The sequence below is a fragment of the Rhopalosiphum padi genome, chromosome 3, assembly GCF_020882245.1.
Source record: "Rhopalosiphum padi isolate XX-2018 chromosome 3, ASM2088224v1, whole genome shotgun sequence".
Taxonomy (NCBI): Eukaryota; Metazoa; Arthropoda; class Insecta; order Hemiptera; family Aphididae; genus Rhopalosiphum; species Rhopalosiphum padi.
Genome location: NC_083599.1, coordinates 45,798,047 through 45,822,161, shown reverse-complemented (window position 1 = coordinate 45,822,161; position 24,115 = coordinate 45,798,047). Strand labels below are relative to the sequence as shown.

The window sequence follows — 24,115 nt, the reverse complement described above, 5'->3', positions numbered from 1 at the left end:
GAACAAACTTTTTCAGGTAGTATGCAAAATAACTATAGTCATACAATACATAACATTAATAATGGACAGTTAGTATAAGCTAAATGCTATGGTATGATACAAAATATATTTAACAAAAATGAAAAATAAAATAATTCAATCGATCAATATTAAATATATTCGTTCGACTAGATAATGGTGATAAGTGTCTTCAGACTAAAAAGCTCAAGAGACACTTGCATTAGTGTATTAAAAATATTATTTAGTCTCAAATTTTATGTCGATGGTAATCTTAAGACTAAGAACTATCAAATTTATATTACAAAAACAAAATGGAACTGGTCATCTTCTACCGACTGTTAAAATGAAAATTTAAATAAGTCAATGTCACAATGTTTATATATTGTTATATGACAATAAACTATTGGAAGACTGAGTAAGATTGATATTGGTTGATAGCTATACAGATATATTTACACAAGTAAAAAAAGACTATTACTCTGACTTGTATTTGTCTTATTGGGTACAATTTCAAGTATACATTATAATTAATATAACACAATATATTACATTTTTTATAAACAATACAAACTTAACTTTATTAATTATTATTGTAAGAATTTTGATGAAAATTCTGTAAAAAAGAATTATGAAGTATCCGCAGTATCTGCAGTATCTGGAGTATCCGCAGTATCTGGAGTATTCGCAGTATCTGGAGTATTCACAGTATCTGGAGTATCTTCAGTAAATAGATTAAACGCGTAAATTAGAGTATCCTTAGTATCTGGAGTATTCTCAGCAACTGGAGTATTCACAGTAGGTAACAATACATTATGCAAAATTTCATAAGTAATTCTGTGTCTCAAGAGTGGAGTATCTTCCTGAGTGTATTTTACATTTTTTGCAAATAAAGCATGTCTAGCATTTGTACACGTAAATACTCCGCAATCATAATCATTAGTCTGCGCAGGGCAGTACCCATAGTATAATGTCCATTCAGCATTACCGTCAACTTCTGGTATCTTATAGTTTTTGTATGCATCGTTCATATAAGCTTTTAATAATTGTATTACCTTTTCATAATTACTTGTTTTTATGCTATCGTAATAAGTTATTCTACATATCTTAAGGTCTACTATAATAAAGGCCCAATGATTACCCTGCACGTGTGTGGGAATTATAATCTTATCACAATCAAATATATTTTTTATTGGGCCGTTTATTGAATTGGTAGCACGATAAAACCCCTTCGATTCATAAATAACAAAAAATATTGAATCAAAGCTCACTATTACTTCATCTTTATGATTTTTGACCAAAAGCCTAAAATAGTGGTCAAGTAAAATATCATTAATCCATAATTTTGGATAAAATACATGTAATATATCTCTCATAGTACAAGAACAACAACGATCAAAATGTAGTTTATCATTCATTAATTTGCCAGTAAAAAAATTTTTTAATTCTGTGAACATCTCTTTGTTATAGCCTGGAAATATTATATCTTGGCGATCTGATTCAACATAATTTATTAAATGTAAATGACACCATTCAGATACTTTCTGGTTAGGTTTGCTGGTTTCTGCATCATTATCATCATCGTCGTCAATTAAAAATATAGGAAGGTTTTTATCTATACCTTTACTATTATTCCTATTCATATCTTGACTATCATTTATCAAATTATTATCCTGCATTAAAACATTATATTTATCATTAGCTGGTCTTTCAGTTTCAGATGTATAATTAAAGTCAACAAATCTATCCATATTATATTCTTCCTCGTGATTTAAGACTTCATTTTCAATATTTATGATTGAATAAAGTACATCATCTATATCAGTTTCACTAAATGATGAAATAAAGTTATTTTCTTCTTCTGGTCTATTTAAGTTTCTCTGACGTTTGATGTTCCTTGATGTTTCACCATAAAAACTACTTTCCTCCTCACGAATCCTCTTTGAAAAAATTACAACTGTGTTAGATTCAACTTCTTTACTGGTATCTGATTCATCAACACAACTAATCTCATAAAGTGGCTCATCTTCGTGGTATTCAAGGGAAGCAGATTCATCTGCACATGTAGAGGGATTTAATTTATTTTTTAGCAGCATTGTATTAAGGTCATTAAAATTTTTCATTTTATTATATGATGAAGTACTGTTCCTGGGGTCAGATGTTTTTTTTAATATATATTTAAAACCTCCAAGGCTATTTATAAAAAAATCTTCTGGGTTTTTGGCCCTTTGTTTTTTTGTATATTTTCTTAAATTTATTTTTTCAACAATTACTTCGTCGACATAGACTTCTTCAACATTAATTTCCTGAATATAGTTTTCAGGGCTGTTATCAACTGTTGACTCATTTTCTTCTGTTAAGTCAATGGTCACATACGAGTTTTTTTCACTTAAAATATTATGGTTAATATTTGATGGGAACTCAAAATTCATAATATCTTCTTTTGTATTCATTTTCAATTTATAATCAGGAATGTTTATGGCCAGATAAGTCTAAAACAAAAACACAAATAACTAATTTAATATTATAAGACTATAAAATGGTAATAATAATGTATAATAAATATACATTTTTAAGGTAGTTATTTTATGATAAGTTATGAAGCTATTACAATCACATAGGTAAAATTGAGCAAAAAATTAGATTTTCTAAAACGAATAGGTATGTATGAAAATTGAATAGAACTAGGAAAAAAATTTAACATGAATACTTTTTTTTATAAAATCATTATATTATTGTTGAATTTGTATTATTTATTTTGTATACTATTTTTAAAAAAATCAAAATTATTAAATAATACAAAAACAAAATTCTTAGGAATTTCATCATATAAAAATTGATATAAAGTTTTACAATATATTTATGTAGTTTTGGAAAATACATTTTAAAATGTTATAGCAAATGTATAATCTACATACAATTTGTTATATACAAAGTGTAACAGATAAAACTGACTTTTGAAATAACTTTTGTTCTAATTAATATTTCCAATTTTTTTTTTTATCATTAAGATACCCTGGCACTACATGTATAATTTAATATTTTTTTTTTTGGTTTATTTTATAGTACTGAAAATAAAAAATTTAAAATTTGATTAAAATTTTTTTGGATAAAATCAAAATAGCCAATTTGTGAATCTGATTATAAGAACAATTTTGATGGTAAAAAGATTTATAAAGTCAAGTAGTTTATATTTAGAATCTTTTAAAAATATCAATATTTTTTGATTAAATTAATTTTGAACGTAATAACTTTTTAAAAAATATGATTTTTGAGAATTTGCTGACATGAGTATATTTCTTAAATTATTTTTTTTTATTTATGAGTTTATATTTATATTTAAAATTAAATAAGATTAAAATAAAATAAAGTAAAGAATCTGTCTTTTGATTGTACTCATAGGCATGTCTAGGCCTCATTTGCAGGTGGTGCACAACAGTGGCATATCCAGGAGGATGGGGTTACTGCACTAGGATTATCAATTTTTATAGTCTTATAAATATAAACGCTACAAGTCCACGTGATAAAAATTATTTGAAATCAGAAACTGAGAAAAAAAAAGGTTATATTATGCACCACAATTTATAATGTAAGTTAGATCAAATTTCGCAGGTCATGCCTGTGCAGGACAGGCAAAACCCATAAACACGCCAATGATTGTACTTGAGAATCTACTAATTTCATTTTTATATTAGCCTGAAATTAAAATCCATATTCAGTTAATATAATACATACATGATTTAAAATTATTTAAAATTAAATCAATAATAATATATGTTATTATAATACCTATAACTTATGAAATAACTGAAAAGTATGATTTTCGATATATTTTTGAATAGCTCTTTTTAACTTTTTCAAAACAATTCTTAATTAAAACGATAAGAATGTTCTTAAATAATGATTCAATTATCTGGTACTTGGTGATTCTAATAAAAAGTTACTTTAACATTAGTAACATAAGATCTGGTTTGGGATTTTCAACTATGATTCCAATAAACGGTTGATTCTATAAACCAGTGATCACATTAAGCTGAACTCACTCTATTTTGATTATTATAACACACTAGATAAATGAAAATATTTTTGAAAAAAAAAAAATGATTTATTATTAAATTCTGTAGTATAAATATGTATGTAAATGTGACATTCAAAATAATAGGTTAAAACCTATTTAACATACAAATTAAATATATAAGACTTGATTTTTCAAGGACTGCAAGTTTACAGTAAGTTTACAGTTTAGACAAAGTAAAATTGAAAATTTAGAAATTATTAAATTATTTTTGTAATTTTTGAATAAGTTAAAATAATTATTGTGTTATTATTTTTATTTTTATGTATGCCTGAATAACTTGTCACTAATACATTTGAGAAAAAATGTAGACTATAACAAAAATGAAAAATAAAAATTTTAAACAGAAATTGACAAGTAAATGGTTTAGTCTAGAAAATTAATTACAAGCATATAACAGTCCACTTTTAAGATATTCTGATTAAAGTTAATAATAATTAAATATTCAATTGGTAAAAATCAAGGCTACAAATATTTTAACTACTTAGAAAAATTAAACAAAATAAGCTACTATAGTAATTACTTTTACTTAATGTTTTGTTGAGAAACTTAATTATAAATAAATTAAAATATAAATTTGTAAATAACTTACATTTAAATGTTAAGGAATTTATGTTTTAAAGATAATTGAGACGTTGTTCTCTTAATCTGCCTGATATACCTATAAAATAAAAAATTTTAATTAGTAATTTTAAACAAAAATAAATAAATATATACTTATTAAAAATATTCTTAAATTTAATATCGACCTTAAAGCAGTATATATACATAATATCTTCTAAATTTTACAAAGAATAAAAAAATGTCTAAATAAGAAATTCTCAAAGCATCTGATGTTCAAAACGGCTACATTTTATGGTTTATCATTAAGCTATAGATAATATAAAATATTGTATAGAAAAACTCAATAAGTACCTAACACAGAAAAAAGACATTATAATACAGGTAGCAATATATTTTTCGATTTCCAATAGTAATAATATATACCTAGGTATATATAAAAAAAAACATGTTCTTATATTAAAATCCACGCGTTGTCTCCGTCTTACTAATGCACATTGCAAACCATACCAAAATATACGTCCAACATTTCCAATTTTGTGTATTTAGGTTAAGTACGTATTGGAGTAAAATGACTAGAGCGCGGATTTTTATGCACTTAAAACTATCGAAATATGCCATATAATATGCAGTAAAAATCATGAAAATATGCAAACAATATGCAGTCTAAATCATGAAAATATGTAAGAATTTTTTATTTATTTAAATTTTACAATAAAACTTATAATAATTAATTATTTAATACTTAATAAAAAAAAATTTAGGGAATTTTCTGAACTTAATTTATTTTTAAAATGAATAATCATATGCATTTCAAGTTTTTCTTTTGTGAAGCTGTGTCGTTTATCGGTTTACGTATTTTTAAATACTGAGAACGAACGTTTGACGTCAACCGAAGTTATTGGGGCATATTTGAAGCAACTTAGTATTGTCGGGTCTTGATAAAGATCTTCGAGCTGAATGTTTTCGAAATTTACTTTTAATTTTTCTACTTGACAAAATATTATTTTATACATTTTTTTAAATTTTCGCTTCAATATGCAATAAATTTTGAATTTTGCCAAAATATACAAAAATATGCAATAACATTTAAATATGCAGAAATATGCAAAAAAAACTTCACCGTTAGTTTAAAATTATGATGATTCGTGAAGATAACTGACAAAAATCCAAAAATATTAAAAGGAAAAAAATATGCAATTGCATAGAAATCCGCGCTCTAAAAATGACCAATTATCAAAGTTTAAGGTAAGAATATTATCTGTGTTCTCTCGTCGGTATTTTACAATATTTTTATTTTTAAGCAAGTTATAGTACCTATGTAAAATATTAATATTTTAAAATTCTTGTAAATCACTCAAAAATTAAATTATTCTAAAAAATCTATGAGAGAACACAGGCAATGTACTTATCTTTAAGTTTGATAATAGGTCATTTCACTCTAATATTTATGCTAAAAACATAAAATTGGAATTACTGAACGTATAATCTGGTATGGTATGCGTTAGTAATATAACGCATGCGGGTACGAGACGTCTTCATAATAGTACCTATTAAGTATAGATTTAAATTACGCTAAATTAAATATATACTATTATATATATATGTTATTAAAATTGTAAAAACGACAATCAACATGGTATGAATCACATAATTACACACCTCGTGAAAATATAAAATAAGACATTTTTTATTATATGAATATTTTTTAAAAGGAATTATGATTTTTAAATGGCTAAGTACATTAGGCTTTTTGTTACAATCAGTCTTCAAATGCCTAACTAATTTGTAATACCAAAAATCATTCAGTCTTAACACTTGGTCATTAATGAATTATTTATTCAAATAAATATTTAGCATTAATAAATTTTATACCAATTTACTATACACCTAAAAATTATTATTAACAATAGTCTATGAAATTAGAAAATTAGATCAGAAGAGAATGCATACTTATTTAAGCTGTATCACATTTAGTAAATAGGTACGTCTAAAAAAAAATTTAAAATTTGCAACAAACTTGATAAATAAAAAAATATCAATTTTTGAGTTTAAAACCCGAAAATACGCCATCAACGATATCGGGAAAATACAATTTGCTCAATAGGTAATAAACGATATTTTTCGAACAATGTTTGATTAGTGGATCAACAGTTTTTTGGCATTTTGGGAAAATGTCAATTCAGTTTCTAGTTATTGAAATGAAGTATTTTTCAACGTACACAGTAAAATAAAAGTGGGTTATTTATACATGTACCTATTAGTGTAAATAGACGGAACTAGACATTTTCATTAGACTGGGCCACTCATGTGAGTCATTTTGCATCTATCATACCCAAAGGAAAGGGTGAAGGGCGATAGGAAACACCAATGTTTTTTATTACAATACAAATTATAACATAAATAATTATAAATGTTTTAAACTTATAAATCTAAAATTGTATCATTTTTACAAATCTTACATGTGAAATACAGATACTAAATATATTTTAAATATTTTAACTATTGTATTTATTACGTATAATTAATTTCACAATTTTTTTTTTGTATTTATACCTAATTTATTTTATTACATTTAAAATAATATACTCTTAGCAAATGTATACAATTAATACGAGCCAATTATCTTGGGCTCAGGCCTCCCATGTTAGTGTACCTAGACAGCGTAGGTAATTTTAACACATCAAATAATTGAAAAGCCACTGTTTATAAGCATAATATTTAAACGATTTCCGTAGTATTTTCGGATTATCACTGTATTTTTTTTAAACTCTTGTCCGCCGAAAAATAAATATCGATGTCGGTATTTTCAAACTGTAGAAATGCGTAGTCGGCTATCTAGTGCTTTTGAAATAAACCAGGGAAAATCTGAAACCGTTAATAAGGGTCAACTTAAGTACTCCTAGACGAGTATCGGACATGATCGAGGAAATTTACTTTATCGTGTTGCCGGGAACGTAAACGTGGAGGAGGGGGGACATACATCGTCGATATGGTATGGCATTTTATCGTAATACCGTATACGACGGCAATATATATTATTTGGCAGCGGTACAACAAAACAGAGCCCAATGCCCATTAAAAGTGAAGACAGTGAATAATCGTTATCATTAAAAGCTTATCAACACAACATGTTACAAAAATGGAATGCTCAGGAGAGCTAAAACAACACTGAATACATATCATATAATATGATATGTGTATTATGAACGTTGCAATTAAACTTCGGAATACTTATATGTGTTGGCAACACTGACTTTGGTTTTTGATAAAGTTTAACACACACCGATCTTATTTTTCCTCCATGGGGTAATAATACATTCTACAATATGGAGGAAAGCATTAACATAAGTGTGAAATGACGCGCATCCGACATTAACAACCTCCCCCCCAACCCTCCCGAAAACGAGATGAATGACCCAACGACAAAGGAAAGGAACACACATTTTAAACGTTTACGTGTTTTTAAAAATCAGATCGTTCAAAGTTAGCCACACGCCCAAAACTATTTGCCATCAGCCAATTGGTTACGAACAAAATACTAACGACCGACGGGTTTAAAATCATCGGCATTACGCAATTAAACAGGTAAGACAATAAAATACATTTAATTTTCTTTTATTATTTCAGAAAACCACGTTTTATTGGATTCATCTGCTGCAAAGTATGCGTAGGAGCGTGATTTCAATTTATGGGATTTGTTTGTCATTTAAACTATAACTACTATAATGCAAACACGAAAAATGGTTTTTGAAATAATCGAATTAAATTCACCAATTGTCAAACGTACTATTTCGTAACTAGGAAAGGTTAGTTCAATGGAGAAGACATGAAATAATGCATTAAAAAGGATGCATAACACGACATTTCATTTGTGACAAAAATTTAAGTAAGAGGTAATCATTATGTTAGTAACCTATATATTTTTATAATAAATAAGTGTAGAAATATCGATGGTTTGGAAATAAAAAATAAAAAAAATGCCCAACATCATACATATACAATTTACTTAATCTTATAAATATAATAACAGCTATGAAACTTTTAAATTTATTGCATAAAAAAGAATAAGAAAAACATAATATTAATAATAAAAATTACATTTTTATGTTTGGTACTTGTCTATTAAAATCCCAAAATAACCTTATAACCATTATAACCTTTTCAATTTTTATTGCTAAAATAAAACTATGTAAACATTTTAAACAAACCATACTTAGTATTATGTTAGGTAATAATTATCAGTTTATATAGTGTGAAGTAATAAAAACAAATATCATAATTGAGCTCAAAATAGCTTAAATAACTAAATTCAGCCAAATAAGAATCTACTAATTACTTGTCTAGTTGTTTATAATAAAGCCATAAAATACTTAAGAAAAAATTTAAAATAATAATATATAATAGCATTGTATTTCAGTAATAGTTATCAGTTTATATAATATTGTAATAAATAGTGTGAATTTTTATGCACCAAAAATTATCAAAATATGCCATATACAGTGACATGTCATGATGCAGGTATGCGATGCGCGTGCAATGCTTCGGTTTGAGGGGGCCTCATCATTGCTAAACATCCCACAAAAAAAAAAAATTAAAAAAATATAGTTATGTACGGAAAAGTAAATAAAATACCTATAGGCATTTTTTTTAGTTTTGCACACAGGCCCATTTTTGGGATAAACCGCCACTGGCCATATAATGTGCAATTACGCAAAAAATATGCAATACAATTTCAATGATTTATATTTATATCACAAATTTTAAAATGAATAACCATACGCATTTCTAATTTATCTTCAATAAAATTGTGATCTTTATTTGTCAATATATTTTTAACATGTTGACTGCCATGCGGCCGCCGGTGTCCGTATTAAAATAATTAGGTATTGATAATTTTTAGACCGCCGGCTGCCATACCATATCATTTGTAGGAGGCCATACGGCCGCGGGCTGCCATAAATTAATTTAGATTTATATTATTAACTTACACTACAATAATGATCTAGAAAATGCACTGCGGCGTAGCGAGAATAATTGCAATTTTTTGATGTAATTAACATAATTTTAACATTTTTTTATTTTTTTTCAAACTCAATAGTATATATACAAGTACAAATTTATAATGACACTGAAAAATATCCTTAGCGTACCCATGATAAATATTCTTGTGGCCGCATGGCAGTCAACGTGTTAAATACTAAGAACGATTGTTTAACATGGGGCATATTTAAAGCAACTGAGTATTGTTGGGTCTTGATAAATATCATCATGTTGATCTTGAAACAAACTTCAGTTATCACTGATTTTATTATAATAAAAATTGTTAGTTAATATCATGTAATAGTAATAATGTAATGAATGTGTACAAAATTTTCTTTAAATTAAAAAATATATATTTTCAGTAAAAAAAAAAAAAATAATAAAGGTTATAAATATTTTGAAAATTTATAATAGACAAGTCAAGTTCCTTAAATATCGATAACAATAAACAAATGAGGTTATAATCAAACTTCTTTTCTTTGAGATAATTTTTTGATAATACATTACCAATTTGTATTCACTAACAAATAAAAATGAATACGAAGAACAAATTTAATATTGCAATTTATTATAATTTTATAAATAATAATATTATTGATATTAACAGTATATTTATATCTAATATTGCTAACTTTACACAACATTAACTATATTAACTATTTTTAAGGTCTGGCAATTATAAATAATGGTTACAATAAGGTCACATGGATAAATATGACTTAAAATTATCCATACTGATTGTATGTTTTAAAAATAATTACTTTCAATTAAAATAACCTATTGAAAAATAAATTTTAAATACTACATCATATCATCTAAAATAAAAACATAACGTTAGTATAAACATATTTTTATAAATTTTAATTATTTTACATACAAAAACATGTTGTTTAAAGTAAATAAATAAATTTTATGAAGATTTAGACACATACATTATAATTAAATGTTCTAAAACACATAGTAAATTATATTTATATCTTTATTTTAAGCGTTATATTTATGACAATATCAAAAAATTAGTGTGGCAAATCACAAAAGTTAAAAAAATTAATCTATTGTTTAATATTTGTAGAAAAAAAAGTTTTCCATATAATATTATCATTAAATTTATATTATACTTAAAATATAAAATTTAAAAGTAATTTAAAACATTTAAATAAAATTTAAAAGTAATTTTATTCCCTATAAATTTACTTTTTTAAGTTAATACATTAATGAAAAGATATTTTAGCTATTTTTCAAATGTATACAATAATAATTTACTTATTTTATATGTTTATTTTGATACAATATCTTTTTTATTTTTAGATTTTTTAATGTATGTAAACTTGAAACATGAAAACAATCTGTTTCTTAGTTTTTTACATTATTGATGGTTTTTCTTCTTTGAAATTTGTAGCTACATCATCTTGCACTAAAATTTTAACATAATTTTTATTTAGAATAATTTATACCCAAGTATTTATGTAATTTTGCGAGGTATAAAAAATCCTTAGTGGCCATCTGTTGACTTTCCATTTGGTTTACTTATTTAATAATAATTGATATCCAATAATAAATTCCCTTTTAATTTTACTAAATAATGTGATAACTGATTACATTTTAGAATATGTATTTATATGATTTCTAATAATAGTTTTTTCTTTTTTGTCAACTGTTTTTCAATTTGTTTTCGTCGTTTGTATTTTTCTGTACTTTTAAAACCCATTTACTTTTCTTCTAGGTATGGTTGTATTAATCTTGTTTACATTTTTGTTTGCAGTGTTTTTTGTATGTTGATTAAGTATTGCAAATTATTTGTTTCCAACCAGGCCTGTTCTTACTTAATAATTTTGTATTCAATATTAGTACTATTGTTAATTGTGGGATTTTGAAAAGATGAGTTGGTTCTTTCTCTCTCTAAAAAAAAGTAAATATTAGTAAGCATAAGTTAATGTTTTTATCACAATATTTATAACAAATATTACATTAAAGAACAAGTGGAAAAAGGGTGTTTTGTAAGATATGTAAATAAGTGACTGTTCCCATAAAAAATAGATTAAAAACTTAAATTGTACCAAAAATAGTGTAGATCTTTCTTCTTAAGACAATGTTAGCATAGTATTTGTTATCTCTCTCTAAACCCACACGCAACATAGCAAATTTCACGTTCACAATATTGACTATAACCATAATCATTTCTCAAATTGGAGTGAAAATAGTGAAATGACTTCTTATAAAATTTAAAGTTAAGAACATTATCTAAGGCAGCGCTTCTCAACCTGTGGTACCCGTACCACTAGTGTTCGCGGAAATCTCATAGAGGGTATATGAAGAAAACTCCCTTTATAGAAAAAATTGGATTGAATCATTATTAACATTAAATATTATTTGGTTTATTTGGTGATGTGAAAGTCGTTTGTAATCGTAATAATAAATAATAATAATTGTACATATTTAATTTAATTTCTTTTTGTACATTAAATACTTAATTCTCATAATTTTGTAATTCCTAATAAAATAAAATTCTATACAAGTAACATAAACGTATACATAATTAATAAGTAAAAAAAATGGTTAGGGGGTACGTAAAAATTTTCAAACTGTGTAGGTGGTATAAAAAGGTTAAGAATCGCTGATTTATTTTAATATTAAAGCGAGTTATGAGTATTTAAAAATTGTAAATTATTTATACATCTTAAAAAAGTAAAGTATTTTTCTTAACACTAGAATTTTATCATAAAAATTAATAACTTACCTTACGATTTAGATTTAAATCGGTATTGTAATTGATGTCTGAATCTTAGCACAATCTTAATTGTTTTGTTAAACATAAAAGTGTTGAATTATCAACTAATTTAAAAAAAATAATGTTTTAACTTTTATTCACAATAATCTAACTATGATAATACAAAATATTACGTTATTATTTTTCATTGAAATAATATTATTATACAAATAATTAAAATAATCAATTAAACGATAACAGTTACTAATGAATAGCATATAAGTATTTATTTATTTATTAAATATACTACTGCACTAAGTTGATTGTAATGCAATTTATTAATTTGAGATACATTTACACTAACGCATTTATAACAACTAATTATTTTTCTCTAAATTTTTCATTAATTATCACTAATAATATTCAACCTTATGTATATACATAGGCACTAGGTTTTAAAAAACTTAATAGGTGCCTTGGTAATAGACATAAATGCATAATTTGGGAGATGGGACTTAGCCTCCGGTCAATACAATATCTCCGTAAAATCTAATAATCTTATGGGTGCCTGAGCCCCTGGGCACCCATGTACACGGCGCCTATATATATATATATTATATTTTATTTTAACTATTGAAATATACTTTGTATATATAGCTTAGATTAGAAGTATATTTTATTTGTTATATATAATATTATGACTACAGTAAAATTTCTGTAATGAAGCCCCTCTCAATTTCTTTGTAAAAATATTCAAACTTCATAAAAAATAAATAAATTAATTAATTAATTCAATTGGCAATTCTGTAAAATATAAGTATCAAAACAGGCGTTCGTCTTAAACAATTATAAACAGTATAAACTATGATTATGCAACATGATTTAAGTAGTGTTTCTCAATTTACATTTTATTTTGCATAATAATGCATATTTATATAGAAGTGAATACTTCACACATGATAAAATATTTTGGGAATATTTGTTTAAATAAAAAAAACACTAACAGATGTCATGTGTCATCTTTGATCATTCACGCGGCTATAAATAATATGGTTTGCCCATCGACTTATGACAGAAGGAAGGTATGTATTGTAGCATATAATTATAATAATAATAATTAAATGACAAAATTGGTAAGTGACGTGTGCACAAACTCACCAATTTCGTACGTTTTGCGATTTTACCATGTTACTTTTATCATTCATTGACCTATAATCCAAACATAAAGGCGTCCGATTCATATAAACCGCTACTAGCGCTCGCATGTAGAAGTGGCTATAAGCGCAACTATCAAATATGGCTCAATAATATTTGCGATTCTATTCACTTCAAACATGCAAGCAGCTGAAAATATTATCTATTGGTAACGTTTATGACAATAAACATATACCGTGGTATAAATTCAACCATCGGATAAACATTCTGTCTTCAATCGTTGATTAATAACAAAGACTAGCTATGGCCCATGAACTCTCAACTATGCAATAGAAACAAACAATATCACCGGGCAGAGAGTTGTACTGGAGAGTTGTACTCGTTGCGTGCCACGTAATAATCATCTGGTAAAAAATGATGAATACGGAATATTGTGCATTCACATTCGAATAGTTCCCCTCCCTATGCCTTGGCAACCGCTTTCCCGTTCATTGCTATCCCAACCAAGGTTGACCTTAATTTATAACCCTACCCTTCTATTTTCGTTTATCCACGCCTCATCTCATTTAACTCTATCAAAAAAAAAAAAATGGTTGCGGGTGGGAAGCGTATTAAGCGAGAAACGAAGTATGAGAGGAGTGTCTATCCTCTTGTGTTTGACCCGGAAAATTTAGAGAGGAAATAACTACAAGCTTTTCTTCTTCCATGATTGAGATAAAAAAAAATTGTTCAGAAGACCGAATGCAGTTGTCCAAATAATTGCCAAGTCTTCGTTTTTTGTTTGATTTGAATAGTTAAACCGCTGTACTACAACTAATTTTTCCATGGAATTTTTATTCAGGTTTTTCATGATTATATTTTTGTTGTGTAACAAAATTTTTCTCCTACATGGAAGTATTCAGTGATTCAATAATATATCTTCACTATAATTCGGATTAGATAAGATTTTTTGTGCGTCGCAGATATTATTTGGTATATATTTTGCTAAGTTACTTGTATTTGTCTTATGAAAGAACCTCATACCATCATAGACTAAAATTATTAATGGGAAGGTACGTGTGGAAGTCATAAACTACGATATCTATACACGGTAATTTAAATTTGCTAAAAGCTTTTTTGTTTTTCTAACTTAAAGCAATAAATTATTAATTAAGTCAGAAAAATTTAATCATCTCGAACCAAGTTCTACACAAAAGAAAAACTTTCAATTTTTACATTATAGTCTTAGTAACGTATTCATATTTTTAGTAGAACAAGATATTTAAAATTCGATAAGAAATGTTTACGATTTCTATCATTCTTATTAAAATTACGCCAATTTTTAAAATATGATTTTAAGTCACGTTGCAGTGAACGAAAAAAGCCATTTATCGGTATATATAAATAATGATTGGCAGACCACCCTACTATAAATTTAGAATTATCGTTTTCAGATTACCGCGCTTCAAATATGCTCCAACTATATTGATTGATGTGGAACGATTATTTAGCCATTTTAAAAATATTTTGAGACCTAATAGAGAACATGTAACACTCAATAATTTATAAGAAATAGTGATTATTACGCAACACATAATTTTGATATTTTTATTTTAATGACTGACTCGTTAGTAACATAGAAAATAGGCAGACCTTTTACACTCAAAATAGTAAATTAAACATCTTAAAGAATCCGTAAGAACAAATTTAATTTTGTTATGCAGCATAAATTTACTTATTATCAGATTTTATAGTAATAAAATATAGTAAACTGAAAACGATCAAATATTTTTAATTTAACTTTAAAACGAGTTTTGACCATTCTAAATTATTTGTACATTTTAAAATGTTCAAAACTCTCTTTAAAATTTAAATATAATTAGAAGAAAGGATTGTGTTGTTATTTTTTTTAAAGTTGTTTCCCCATATACACTACACAAATAATGCTTGAAATCCATACCTTACCTATCCTAACCTATAGAGCAACTAAGTAAGTAATCGGGTCACTGTCCATCTTGATTACACAATAGCCTATAATGTATTTAAATACCTAACTACAAGGGTACTCATTATTTGAATTTCAAAAGTACATAAATACATTGTTAAATATTTCATGTCCACAATTTTTATAGTTAATACTATACTATATTCTAATATAAATACAATTATACTTATAAATTACAATGCAAATCAATCTGTTATTGATTAACAAATCCATATTTAACTCAATGACTCGTTTTGGAATGGATTTATAAAAAATGTTCACCTCATTTTTTAAATGCTAATACATTTTTTATACCACAGTTTCATTCATGTTGAAAACCAAGCCTGCTACATACATTTATACAAAACTATACTTATATATAATTATATAAGTTTGATGTTCTGTCTGTACAAACAATTATAGTTTTATAAAATAATAATTAAATAATAGAAAATTATTTTTTATTTTTAAATCACCCTACATTTAAATTATTTTACAAATAATCTAAATACAAAATAGCACAATCATATATAAAATGGAAATATTATGTATTTAAATATTCTTTAGATATGCATCCATACATTTCAAACTTAACTTTGTTATTATTACTAATTATCTTATATATTATATATAAAGTGCTAAGGTATACATATATAATATTCTTTAAGAAAACTTAATAATATCATATTACTATCTTTTGAACCTTCTAAAAATATACAAACCACACCAACAACTTAACAGTATAAATCATCTATAAATTATAAAATGAGTAATATAATGTAATTTATGAAGTAAATTTAAAGTAACACAAAGCAAAGTAACACAATATTTCAAAAAAAGAATGCTAAAATAATTGTAAAAGTAAAAAAAAAATATTTACAAACAAAATAATACTATACTCTTTTTAAAATAATAATACAAGACTTATAGCAATAGACCACACACATAGGTCAGTAGTGATACGCTTATGTATTTTTATTCTAAATAGAGTATAGGTTATACAATTAAATTATTTAATACATCAAAATGTTGATGGAAGAAATTCTTTTCATCAGTAGCGTTTTCTGCAATATATTCAAGTTTACTAAAAAAAATTGACTACAAAACAATATTATTAAACATATAATTGTTGACAGTAGAAAATAATGCAATTACTCCTGGGCACTACAGACCATAAGCTATATTTTCTGTTTCATATTCTTCACTTTTTTTTTTTTTTTTTTAAAGCTAACTACACTTTCCTTACCATTTTCTCTCAAATATCTATTTTATAGTAATAATAACTAATATCAAATTACTGCATCATAGCACACCACTGGTATAATGCAGGGTTTTTTTATAGCTTCATATCAGAGATTTTTGACAGTAGTTATAATTTTAAAAATATAGTATTGGGCTAAGTTTGCAATCATCAGCCATAATTCTTCTGATATACTATCATTGTAGTTAGGTTACTTAAATTATGTAATATTTGAGTTCTGTTTAGCCATCAATTGTTTGAATGGGGTTGGTATGCTTCTCTTATTTTAACTTTTACTTAAATTCCTTGTTACTATTTTTATTCATGTCTATCGTGGTTTGGTTCATGTAATCCATCTTTGAGTTTTCCTTTTACAATATTGCTTTATTCATCTCTTATGATGTTTTTCATTAAGATACAGTAGATGCCTTATCAATTTGTCTTCTCTAACTTTTATATTATGCTAAAGAGAATTTTTCTTTATTCTATTTAGTTCTTCTATGTTTATTTATTGGGTGTCATGTGGTGTTTGACAAGTTTACAATTTAAAATAAGTAATATACTTATAGTTTGTACCAAATAAGTATGTACCATTTTGGTGCATTCAAATTAATCGCAAAACGACGTCCGGACCCTCTCATTCCTGGCAGAGTCTATTCACTCTGCCATTGTTAGACAGTTGTCGACAATGTGCCAATGTGAATACAGGTTTTTGTACGCCGCCTGATGCGCTGTTGTTTGGTACAGACTATAGTGATACAATGTATTCAATTCTGTAATCTATGTAATATTCACATAAAATGTGACTTGACCATAGTGCGCAGAGAGGCGATTTTTGGTTAGGGTTACACATAATAGCGTGTAAATGAGGTGGGAAATTTAAAGTTATTATTTTTACAGAACTATAATTTATTATTATTGATTTGATTAGAAACTATCAATTGGTACGTTCTAATTGAGTTGCATATGATGTGAAACGCACTAAATAGTTTTTTCTTTGAAGAACATTTTATACAGTTATATTAATAATAATTATACAAGTCCAATTTTTTAGCACATCTAGGATACAATTTAAACCATACGTTTTGTTATTTTGTTATTAACTATTAAGTACACCGGGTTTTTACCTAACTATTCTAATATTTTATTTAATTAAACAATAATGTTTTCAAATTCAAACTAATACCCTAAAGCTGCATTACTAAATGAGTTTAAATACAAATAAATAAGGGGTAAATTCTAAACTAGTAACCAAACTAGTAACTATCAACAAATAAAACGTGTATTACAGTAAGGATATTAACTTTTTTTTTTATATTTTATGTTTAAAGAGCAACATAAAAATATGGTTAACTTTTAAAACGTCATTCTATTATTGTTCATAGTTTCTACACGTTCAATCTACTTTATACATATTTTAAATTTTAAGAATAACACTATCACAAAAGTTTTTACAAATTATGGGGCTGCCACACCAACATTTGTTTTCTCTGACTATCTAATTAATTAATTATATATAGTTAATTTAAATCAACCAAATAAAACAAGGCTATGTATATACAATAATGAGTGTTTAAATCTAAATGTATGTACATGCTAAACCTTTGTAAAAATAGTTAAAAAAAACTGTAAATATTTAGGTATAAAAATGTGTTAGCCTTAAATGGAATAACTACATAAAACAAATAAACTAAGAAAACTAGAGAAGTGTATCAAACATTAATAGAATCCATTAATAATTATGGTATTCTATATGGGGAGGTATATATGAAACAACAATTGATCCATTTAAAAAAATTCAAAATAACACTAAAAATTATTCTAAAAAAAAAATCGAAATACCACACAAAATATGCTTATACAATGATATGAATGTACTACCAATAAAAAAATTATTTTATAAAGCTTCAGTAATTTATATAATAAAAGACCTAACTTTTAAAACTGAACATAATACTCGACAAATATCTAATATCAAAGTACCAACTATGCACAAAAAATTAACAAAAACCACATACTTATATATCAGTCCGAAAATTTACAATACATTAGAAATTAAATAAAGCAATTATTTTAAGATTCTAAAAAAACAAATTACACTTTGCCTACAACAAGAACAAAATATAGACAGACTCATAATAAATGTAAAGGATTGTTTACTTAAATTAGTTAGATTATTTTAGTTATGAATATGTTCAGTAGGGCCCATTGTCTTCTTGAAGAATAAATAAAATAAATCTAGCACATAATACAGGAACAACGATATTCTATATTTTATAGAGAATATTTCTTGTGAATTGACAAGATAGATTTTTAATATTATCATTTTTTTTTTTTAAATAAGCATGTTTAATTTAACTATTAATTACTTATTAAAAAATAAATATTGGTACGGTAGCCCCTTAATCTGGGCTCTACAACTAATTACTAACTATATTAAATGAATTAATTTTTGTAGCTTTTTAAAAATAAATAAAAATAATAATATTTTAATAAAAGTTTGTAGCTAATTTAATGTAATAAATTATGTTGGTGACAATCTATAAACAATAATAATTTATAATAATACATACAGTAAATATCATTATGACTAAGGCTTGGAAGTTTATGCATTTGCAAAATTGTTGAGTATAGTTTTATTGCATTATGTAATATCTATAACTTATTAATTTTGTTATGTGCACAAATGTATTTCAGTTAGTAAACTTATGTGAACTTTAGTTTTATATTTATATAAAATATATATAGTTTTATATTTTAGTTAATAAGAATATGCTAGAGTAAAAAAGGAACTTACAAAAAAAAAAAACTAACTGGTTATTAAATGATAATTTATTTAATTAAAGCATATAATACGACAATATATGAATTATTTACTTATGAATGTCGTAAGTCATAATTTTTTAAAAATATGATGTGTAGCTATAGACACATTTCTATAGAGAGGATTAACTATTCAGATAAGTCAAATATGTATGATATATTTGGAAAAAATAATTTAATTAATCTATGAATATCAATAAGTATTGATACAGGTTTTTAAATTTCTCTAAAGACTTTAATCTTAATATCATTCATAAATATGATTCAATTCACATGTATTTAATGTTATCATAGGAATCATTATCATCATTAAAGATGCATTTAAGTAGATTCAAGCAGGTACACAGTAAGTTTGTAACATTTAATGGAAATGTGCTCAATTCAAATATCCGAGTTAGTTCAAGTTCATTAGAAAATCAAGTAGAATCTGGATTGTATGTAAATAAATGAATTACGTAAACTAAAAAAAAAATGATAACCATAAAAATCATATAATTAATGATTTTTTTAAGTTGAGATTTAAGTTTAAGGGTGTATTATTTAATCATTTTGTTTTAATATTTTTAAGTAGTGATTATAGTTAAAAAAAAAAAACCTTGTATTTTGTTATAATCAATATTTACTATATTCAAAATAAAGTTTTTTAATAATGTAACTGTATGAATCATAGGTAACACATGAGTTATATAAACATATACAGCCAAGCCCGTATTATTATTTTAAACTATTCAACAATTTTCATTTAGTAATTGATAAGTTAGATTTTAATATTATACTAATATTGACAATTTGGGGATAAATTATATGCCCGGGCAAGCTAATTTTTTAAATACAGCCCTGTTGTGTATGGCTATGAAACATTCTATTAGAAGTAATGTATATCCATACAAGACACATAAAAAAGCTCAACTGTGCAATGATATTTTTGTTTGCTAGAATTTAGTATTTTATAAAATGATCATTTCAAAAGAAAACATACAATATTAGTAGACCATTTGTTTGAGGAGCTTGGGGATGAATATGAGGTTACTTTACCATTTTATGGTACAATTTGCAAATAAATAAATAAAAATTACAGTTACCAGACATTTTTCTTACTCGCGGCTATGTTGGCATTCATCATCAAGTAGATGACAGCTATACAAATACTTTCTATAAACGTAAAAGTATTATTAAATATTTATTGAAATAAGGGGTTTTGTAAAACTTAGGTAACCAAAACAACAACACACTAAGTTAATAGAATGATTAAAAATTATTGATCTAAATAAACTACTTGAAAGAAGTTTGTTCTAAGTGATTTAGTATAAATTAGTTTAAAGTTCGTGACTATAAATAATAATAAACAATAACTTTAATGAAAACCCAAGTACCTTAATTAGAAAAATAATTAGATGATAATTATTTTACAAAATATATTCTATAGTTTGAAACAGTAATATTTTTGAAATATTATTTTATAACATTTATCATTTTAAGGTTATAATAATAATAATAATAATAATAATAAAAAAACTGAAATCTGTCGAAAATATAATTTAGGTTTTCTTTCTTAGTAGGTCATACTAAAGTCCAAATGTGTATATAATGAAAATGTTTTTATGAATATAGGAATTTTATTCTAGTTGTCAGTTTGATCGAATGAAAATTTATAACATAAAATTAGCAACAAAAATTATCCACTATGAGCGCTAGTATACTAGTTAGCATTAAATTAACTTACAATCAAATTTTTCTTGAATAACTATAGTGACACACAAATAGTAGCTGTTAACATTTTAGAACTGAGAAATTACCAAGTTTAATAAAGATTTTTATAATAGATAATTAATAGATATGGTAATTTCTATCTTCACTAAACATACACTTTTATGCTAATAAAGCGGAGATAAACAATAATTTTCAATTGCACAGTAGCTTCTGAGAAATAAACTAACATTCAAACAACAATGAGAAGAGATGAAATGATATGGCAGTTAACAATGATATCAGTTGTATTGGATTACAAATATCTATATCTATATAATGCCAACACCCTTAAGTTCAACATTAATTAATGTTTATGTGATAATGTTAAAAAGGTTATTCAAGGATACTTGAATTTTTATTGGTAAATAAAACTGCTTAAACTATAGTAAAAAAGTAGAAAGCAAGTATTCATAGATTTCAATTGCGTGCGATATACAGGCACAGTGAATTTAAAATGATTCTGCGATCGACGGTGCTGGTTGTAATAGAAACTATACCTAGGTTCATACATTACTAAACAATGTGAAAACAGTTCGACCCCCATGTAGTGATTTTTTATTAGAAGAGAATATAATGTACAATCTGTAATAATTTTTTTACAATAAGCAATTTTGACATGTATTTACAAGACATAGCGGCATGAGTGAAGGTGGCCAGTGACACTACTTCAATATGTAGTGATATACAAAAAAAAAAAAAGGTACATATATTACATATATTATTATGTGCATGAATCATCATTTAATCTTAATAGTGCATATGTTAGTAGCATAGACTGAGTCAAACTATAAATTTGAGATCTTTGGTTTTAATACTATCATATAACATAAGTACTAAGTTTTATATTACATTAGATTTGAGACTGAATAAAATAAATTTAGGTTGCAAAATTGGCCAAAGATAAAACATATTATTGGCTTATTTGTATCGTTTCCAACCAAGAAAATGGTGACTTAAGATGTTCTTAAGTCCACAGGTCCTCACTTTTTTACTGATAAAGTTTTTTATACATACCAGTAATTTTTAATTGCAGATTTATAACTAATAACTACTTTTACCTTCATAATGTTAACATATTAAATACAAATTATAACTCTTTGAAGTAAATAAATGGAACGCACATAGTATTAATACATACATTGAAAAGCATCTCATTGTAAGAAGTTTCCATATAAATTTCATTATCTAAATTTACCAATTTTTATTGGAATCATAATAAAACATAATAAATATTATGATAGTTTTAGAAATAATGAAAACATTGAATACAGAATAAATATGGCGCTGGTTGATTGTGGCAACAATTGTTTTAGTTTTAAGCACATACAATGTTAACAGTTCAGCGCTACACACCTTTAGTTATGATCATAAATATTATTGAATCAAACACAGTAAAATCATATTATAATCAATTTAGAGGCATAATATTTCAATTTTTTCTATGATAAATATACTGCCATTCAAGCACATTATCTCTAAAACATATTAGTTAACTCAACATGTTAGATCACAAGCGAAGTTAACGATATCGATGGGCAACCATATTACACGCAGTCTAAGTTCAGTCATAACCAAACTGGTTGAGGGTATAAAACACACATAAATGTTTTTAATGTTAAAAGTCACTCAAGTCATTAGATCTTACAATTAATACAGAGTGGGAATGGTGACAAACTACCAAGACACAATATCGACAAATGATCGATTTGTTTGCGCAGGAGGGGGGAGGGTGCACGCACGCACATTAAACTCATACTAAATATGTCGGCGGCGGCGGCGGCTGTCGGAATGCGTTTAATAAAACGTCTGGCCAACGATTTGGCCGACCAATCGATGATAATTGAAAGTGCGCACGCGAATATACACGTGCAGCGATCATAAACCATAATATTAATGTGACACAACGCAAACAGACACCGAAAACGCCAAAACGCCTTTGACGTACCTACTGTTGTTAAAATGGCGGCACAACGTAGGATAAAGGAATATCACTCACCGGTAGTGGTCGCGGAGTATTCTAGGTGAATGTTGAGTGGATGATTGGAAGAAGTCACAAGAAATGTCAGCAAATGAATGAAACGTCGTCAACGACGGCTTTTCACTATCCCGCGAACGGTATTTACGTCGTGTAATGAGTCGGCCGTCGGTTCTTCGCTCGTTCGTTGTTGAATAAAACAATAGCGTGAAACGTAAATCTTTCGAAACGCAGAATGACTTAGATGGTTAGCGAACCAGTGACAATGAAACAGTAAAATAAAAAATGGACGATTTTTAATAAAAACCTGAGTGTTAGCGCAGCTGCACACAGAACGATGTCTCCAAAATGACGGAAAAACGCTGAATGATGAACGGCGAATGCGCATACAGGTTCGTTGCTTGATAGTGCAGTGCATTAGTGGCTGGTGAGTCTTTAGGTTAGCGTCTGGTTACCGGTGGTATCAGGTCGTCGACAGCTTGTCCCAAACGTCGCTTGTACACCGCCGCCCATGGATGTAGTAGTAGTAGTAGACTAGTAATAATAATATTGTTTGTGCCGGGGATGTTACGTTTCTACCGACGACATTCGGCTAAATCGACGCTGTGTATATACCACTACTATACCTTGCCAACAAAAATGGTATAGCCGGTAGCGCTACAGTGCGGACTGTGGAGTAGACTTGTTTGTTTGTCTCGACGACGTCGGGACGCGTCGACGCCTTCGCCACCGCCGCCATATTATCAATTATCATGTTTTACAGATTATGTACGTCGATTAGGACGATGGCAATAATATGGCTATAGCATAGTTTTCGTCTGTTCCCC

At 26.3% G+C, this 24,115-nt stretch overlaps 1 protein-coding gene and 1 long non-coding RNA gene across 2 annotated transcripts; one reads left to right on the top strand and one right to left on the bottom strand.

The window, feature by feature from the left end:
* Positions 1-252: 252 nt before the first annotated feature.
* LOC132924231 (uncharacterized) lies at positions 253-23,449 on the bottom strand. Its single transcript, XM_060988409.1, has 3 exons — positions 23,310-23,449; positions 4,665-4,733; positions 253-2,489 (listed from the first exon to the last, which is right to left on the bottom strand). The coding sequence occupies exon 3, from the start codon at positions 2,448-2,450 to the stop codon at positions 627-629; it is 1,824 nt and encodes a 607-aa protein (XP_060844392.1). The 5' UTR covers positions 2,451-2,489; positions 4,665-4,733; positions 23,310-23,449; the 3' UTR covers positions 253-626.
* On the top strand, positions 7,972-12,121 carry LOC132924233 (uncharacterized). The gene is made up of 2 exons (XR_009661302.1): positions 7,972-8,529; positions 10,985-12,121. It is a non-coding gene; the product is annotated as an uncharacterized LOC132924233 (long non-coding RNA).
* Positions 23,450-24,115: the final 666 nt, after the last annotated feature.